We start from the raw sequence: 6,684 nt of genomic DNA, 5'->3' as shown, positions 1-6,684 counted from the left end.
GTCAATAAATATTATTTATTTTACACAAAAACATAAATTCATATGATATAAAGTATTTACATAGTACATACTATTACAGTACTGACATGACAGCCTGTCTTGAGCTTGCTGAAACAAAATTGCCGCCCAGTTGGAGGAGTAATAATAACAAAGTGGACAGTTTTTTGGGGTAAAAAATATGGATTGAAATGAATATATATATAGGATGAAATTTAAATTTAAATTCAGGATTCTACTCCCAAACAAACACTCCAGGCCTCAGGCACTTACACTCACAGAATAGGAATTTGTAATCACAGCTGAACCAGCACACTTTATGACATTGTATTTTAGATATCACTCCTACATGAGCTCTGTAAACACTTGAGTCCACAATCTGAGAGGCTTAGGACGCTGTGGAACATTTTGAATGTTACACATAGTGCTGTCGTCAATATTTTTACATCCACTGATCCAACAAGCTACGGCCAGAATGCAGAAATCCTATCAAAGTCCATGTCAAATGCTCCTTGTAGAGACTCCAGCAGCATCTGTCTACAGTGAACTCCCCATCACTCTTTGAGAGTTCACAGTATTCCCGGATTGTCCTCCTCTCTCTGGTGCCATCTGCTGGTTGACGTTGATGACACAGATGAGGAGCAGGATGACCACCACCAGGTCATCCAGGACCCCCAGCAGCCCACACAGGGACGGGTCTGTCTCCAGAGGATTCGCTGAGGAGGAGACGGCGTCCAGAGGAGGGGAGGAGATGGACACCACCGTCCCCACGCAGCACAGGGCCACTCTGAAGAAAAACAACCACACCAGTCCTCCGATGTCGCCCAGGCCTCGGGCCAGCAGCTGCAGGAGAAGGGGAGCGTCACACAGGTAGTCTGTTACCTGGAAAGGGTCGGTGTGAAGAAGAGAAGAGAGGTCAGACAGGTCAAATGGTTCCAGATGTGAGCATTAAAACATGATATATGGTTGTACATGAGGATATTAGGAGAAAGGCTCAACATTTTCTTTTAAAAAGTTCCTGTATTTAGTTTTAGAATTAGTTTTTCCCTGAAAAGGGTGTGGAAAAATTGTATCTACTGTACTATATATATATATATATATATATATATATATATATATATATATATGTATATGTATATATATATATATATATATATATATATATATATATATATATATATATATATATATATATATATATATATATATATATATATATATATAATATATGTATATGTATATATATATATATATATATATATATACATATATATATATATATATATATGTGACAACAAATACAGTTTTAAAAAGTCATATTTTAGAGTTAATCTTGTGAACATTATATATTTTTACACCCAAAAAGTAGACTTGCTATAAGACATGCATGGGTACATTTTTGGATTATGCAAAATGAATATGGCATTGATGTTAGCTGTCAATCATTTTCTATTATCTGACTATTTTTAATACACAGGGAGCCTCTATTGATACAGATGTAACGCGAGAGCCCATTCCATATGATCTAATAAAGTATCTATAATATTACACAAAGAGTTTTTAGATATTGCCTAAAATAAAGAATTAGATATATTTAAAAAATAAAATAAATAATAAAAGTAATAATAATTCAGCTGCCATACTTTGTAGACCAGTGTACTTCAACACCACCTTTTTGTATCACAAGAGTGAAGAAATCTATGTGGGAAATCAGTTGTGCACGTATTTCAAAGGAAAGGAAACACTAATCCTGAGAAGGGCTGCGAGGTGTGTCGTTAACCAGACACCTCCATTGTCTGGAGTTACTGGTTTTATTGGGCAATAAATCCCTGAGGTTCCACAAGTTGTATTCCTGTTACCAAAGCTTTTATCAGAGAGGACGGTGGAGGAATTCTCACCAGACTGTCAGATAAATGTGCATCACCTGATACAGACACAGGTTAACTATGGAAAGACTATAATTATAGTTTCTAATAAGGTTAGACTGACCCTTCGCGGGGCTCCAGAATAACGTTTGTTGTAGTCTGTGATTTCCCCGAGAACTTCCTTCGACTGGCGGTCTGATCGGGTTTCGTTAAACAGGTTACACAGCTCACTGACCTGGAAAATCAGAAACATTTTATCACATGTGTCGACCTCATTCTGAACTGTGTTGAGTCCAAACAGTCAGATGACTTTAGACTAAAACATTGACTCAAATAAGAATCAATTTAAAACTGTGCTCCACAGACTAAATCCAAACAAAAAGACTAAAATGTGACTTTAAACCAACTTCAATTTTCAATAAGCCTAAGACTAAAAAATGAAGTAAACATTTTCGTCAAAATAAACACTTGTTTGGACTATGTTTTATTTAGACCATGCAAACTGTACCTTCTGTCTGCAGAGAGGGCAGCTGATTGCATCCAACCAGGATCCATGTCTCCAGTAGGCGATCAGACAGGGAGCTGCAGAATCAAACACATACACCAACATTCATTTATCACATACTGGGACATTCGACAGTTTACAACATAATGCACTGGTTCCCACCCACTAGGGGGGCTTCATGAGGCCTCCTTGATATTATTACAGTATCTAATAATATTAATGCTATAAGTAAAATCATCTCTAACTTTGTTTATCGTGTGTTTTGTCTCTTTTCTGGCAAATGAAATACATGTAAGGATGTGGAGGGAGATGATTTAAGAGGAGCTGGATTATTTAGACCAGTGGTTCTCAAATGGGGGTACGTGAAGGCACTCCAGGGGGTACGTGAGCTTTTTAAAAAATATATTTAAAATTAGCATCCATTCAAAAATCCTTTAAAAAGTGTTATTTAATAAATATTCAATAAAATATAAGTGTAAGTTCATAAACTGAATTCAATGCAACAATGCAATCTTCAGTGTTGACAGTTTAATAAATCAGACACTGATGGCACAGCGCTGTGTATTACATCTTTTTTTCAACCAAAAATGCTTTGCGCTGGTTAGGGGGTACTTGGCTGGAAAAGTATTTCACAGGAGGTACATCACTGAAAAAAGGTTGAGAACCACTGATTTAGACCATATTAGCATATGTGTTTAATTGACACAATATCAATATTTCTATTTAAAATATCTTGGTTTTGCCAATACCGATATATCGCTACACCTCTAATGGGACTTTTCTTATAATTTTGACCCATCTTTTGAATTTCACTTGAGGTTTAGCTCTATAAATCTGTGAGCAGCTACCAGATTGTGTTTGTTGTAGGTGACTCGCCAAACTTCCTCTTATATAACCGAACGCCTCTGAGGAGAATGATTTGAGTAAAGCTGTCAGGTGAGAGGCACAGTTGGAAAACCATGGCAACAGTAAATTATTGAAGGCCGAAACAGAGAGTCGAGACACACGGATGCTACGCTGATCAGCTGATGAATGATCAAAGACCTGAACACATGAATTATTTGGTGTTGTTGAATTTCGTACCACAGAACAAATGGCCACAGTTGGTCTGGACCGGGAAGCTGGATGTCTGTAAGCAGACCGGACAAAACCAGTCTCTGCTCAGTGATGGACACGGCTGTGTGGATTCCTAAAGAGATGAGAGGAAACAGAGAAGAATAGAGAGTCAGAAAGGACGAGAGGTGGAAAGGAGGAAGAAGGAAATAGAAAACATTAAAAGGAAGGAGGAAGAAGAAAATATGAAGCTGAACCTCATGAGCACATTTAATAACAATTATTATAGCTACACAATTAAATGTGATTAGGCCAAAGTTTGCACCAGGCCTCTTCCTCAGACCTCACTGCTTTTTGTGTTTTTCTTTTGTTTTTGTCCTTTAATTTATTCTTGTTTTTATGCTTTTCTTATTTGGTGAGGCTTCCCTTTCACAATTCATAACTATAGTTAATAGACAGAGGAGCTTCTAATTGGTAGTATATGTATATGACAGCTAATAAGCCTGAGTGTATGTATATATATATCACGATTCATGTATTTTCTTTTTAATTTTGACTGATCATTTTTAAGAGCAAGTGGTTCTTTATATCATCATGTGTTTATATTTTATATATATGAGGCCTTTTGAAGTACTTACCTTGGTGGAGTACATGTTTGTATACTGGTATTCTCCTTTGTATACCATAATCTCAATATATCATGTGTTTTCTTATTACTATTTGATGTGGACTATTTGCAACAGGTGTGTTATGTCACGTATGCTTCTCTGTGCATTCAGATGGGGACCTCTGTCTGTCTGAGGAAGAGTCTGCAGCTTGAAACATTACACAGCATTTAAATCCTTCTAACGGTGAGCAAATCTAGCAAGTTTTGACCCTGCTAGATATGTCTTTGAACCTGTCCTATTTGGTACAGGTCTCTGTTTTATATTGTTTTATTGTTTTATGACAGTGAGGTCATCATCATTTGCCTAGCAACAGCAATCTCCACCAGACTGTGACCCTATAATAAAAGCAATAACAATCATCCCACAGGACGGCCTTCCAGCAATAATATGCTTCTCCTGTTTGATTGTGAAATATCATATATGACAATAATATAAGAGTGCAGAAGTTGCAGCTGCTTGCTGTGTGTGTGAAACGCTCACCTTGTGGCGGCTCGTTGACGTTGATGCTGTCTGCTCAGGTGTGCAAACAGGAGATCTGGGCAACCCGAGGTGGCCGTGACCCGGTGGAGCTTCAGAGGGGAGAAGGTCCGGCCTGCAGCGTGAAACAACACGGCGACAACGATAACACAGCGTGAGAGGAGATGCTGACACAAAACTAACGATTCCTGAGATAAGGTTGATTGCACTCAGCTCCTTTTCTAGCTGTGGAGGACAGATGCTGATGCTCTGACTGCAGCGGTTTAGCAGATTAGATGCTGTCTTGCATCAATTATTACTGTTATTTACCTAAACGTTTTTTAAGTTGCAGTCATTCAAGATTAATATGTGAAATGGATCATCAGGCATCTTAAACAACTTCAGCATCCCAGTCACAATATAATCAATTATATTTACAGTGATTACAGTTGTCAGATTATGAAATTAGGCCGGTTATCAAAACAGATAAACAGGTCATTAACATATTGATATTCCACATGATTAAACATGTTTTTGTTGTGGTTTTCTCTGGTTTAACTTCATTTTTGTGCTTAAATGCAGTGATAAAAAGACCAAAAAAACAATTGAACATTTCTCACTGTTTCTAGTCTGAACTACAGATCAGATGGAACAGCCTGACGTTTTCCCTAAACTCCAAGCCAAAATCATCTTACAAGTACAGTCGTGTTCTCAGAAAAACAAACACAAACCCTTTAATGCTTCCATACATGCACCGTGGCGAGACTCACCTGGACTGAGAGTTGTGGTACAGGTGCATAGCTGAGCCAGAAGCAGGTAGTCACTGTCTCCTAGAAGGAAGTGAAGTGCTGCCTCACAGCATCACTCCACAAAATAAATTAGAGCGGCCTGTCAATGATCAACTACACCCTCCAATATCAACTGCTCTCTGATTCCTCCTGCTTTAAAGGAGCAGTGATGCAGTCAGATCAGTAAAGCGGTGGACGTGCTTCTCTTATGAAACATTACACTTTGAGGGTTAAAAGTATTAGAATCATTAAATCAAAGTCTGGTCAGGGGAAAACTATTTTGGGTGGTCACATGACTTACCCCCAGATGAAAGCCCCGCTGTGTTAAAGTAGGTTAGATCTGACCTCGCCAATCATTTACCCAAAGTTTACTCTTCAGCCCGGCTATGTATAATTCCACTCTTACCATAAACTATTGGTTGTGAAATGCTTGTGAATGTCCCTGACATTAGCACCGTACTACACCAAGGGTCACGGAGAGTCACCTCAGCCTCTCAACGATCCACTTCAGTATAAAGGCAGATTTCTCAACTGTCTTTTATCATTAATATATGAGGTAAAAGTTGTGGCCAAATAACCCAAAATGATGCAATAAAACCACTAAAATAAATTTGCTGAAGGGAGGGGAGACACCGCATGTGAATAGGGTAACATTTTAAACAAATAAATGTCAGCATGAAGCCTTCCCAGTTCATTACTTACATTAGGACAATATTTTTCAATAAGTTTTCTAAAGTGGTATGTTCAAATATGCAAATGAAACTATATTATCAAATATTTGCCAATTTGAATACCTATTTAGATGAAATCTGAACATTGGATAAAGCAAGGTTCAAAGTTATTTTTTCATTTTGTTGACATGTCAGAATCAAAGGTTTTTACAGAGGGGATTTTGCATATCCCTTTGTATCACTCCATAAATCAGAAAATACTGTCAACAACCATTAAAAAAATAATTTTAGCCATGTTTTTAGTTATAAAATGTTGTATAAATCTGGCTATGAGTGATATATGAAGAAACTCATCCATCATAACATACATTTTGAAGATACTTCAGATGAATAGGGTAAAAAAAAAATCACTAATAGAAATCACCATTAAACTTCCCAAGCTGATTACTATCATTGAGACTTTTTGTACTACAAGTTTTCTGCAATGTAATGTTTTATATGAAAATGAGGCATTACCTAATGATAGCTTTTGGGGAATTAAGTAGAAATCTACAGACACAAATATACAGAGTAGTAAAATGAACATCTAAATGTGTACTTTGGCTGTTTTCTTTCAGATAGTCTGTAAGAAAATATATTATGGAAGCAAAATATCCCAAAATCTCCAAATTGACCAGTGCA

At 37.2% G+C, this 6,684-nt stretch overlaps 1 protein-coding gene across 1 annotated transcript; it reads right to left on the bottom strand.

The window, feature by feature from the left end:
* Positions 1–5: 5 nt before the first annotated feature.
* si:dkey-183n20.15 (RING-HC_RNF170 domain-containing protein) lies at positions 6–5,414 on the bottom strand. Its single transcript, XM_054603219.1, has 6 exons — positions 5,315–5,414; positions 4,569–4,680; positions 3,451–3,556; positions 2,371–2,444; positions 1,987–2,097; positions 6–879 (listed from the first exon to the last, which is right to left on the bottom strand). The coding sequence occupies exons 1-6, from the start codon at positions 5,341–5,343 to the stop codon at positions 535–537; spliced, it is 777 nt and encodes a 258-aa protein (XP_054459194.1). The 5' UTR covers positions 5,344–5,414; the 3' UTR covers positions 6–534.
* Positions 5,415–6,684: the final 1,270 nt, after the last annotated feature.

The sequence above is a fragment of the Anoplopoma fimbria genome, chromosome 8, assembly GCF_027596085.1.
Source record: "Anoplopoma fimbria isolate UVic2021 breed Golden Eagle Sablefish chromosome 8, Afim_UVic_2022, whole genome shotgun sequence".
Taxonomy (NCBI): domain Eukaryota; kingdom Metazoa; phylum Chordata; class Actinopteri; order Perciformes; family Anoplopomatidae; genus Anoplopoma; species Anoplopoma fimbria.
Note: the sequence above shows the minus strand (reverse complement) of the source record. Positions and strands in the feature narration are given on the sequence as shown.

Excerpts from the sequence above, each read along its gene's own strand:
- si:dkey-183n20.15 (XM_054603219.1), bottom strand. The coding sequence starts at position 5,343 with ATGCACCTGTACCACAACTCTCAGTCCAG. Across the intron at positions 4,681-5,314 it reads TACCACAACTCTCAGTCCAG|GCCGGACCTTCTCCCCTCTG; the intron begins GTGAGTCTCGCC and ends TTCACGCTGCAG. Across the intron at positions 2,445-3,450 it reads CTGTGGCCATTTGTTCTGTG|CTCCCTGTCTGATCGCCTAC; the intron begins GTACGAAATTCA and ends TTGATTCTGCAG.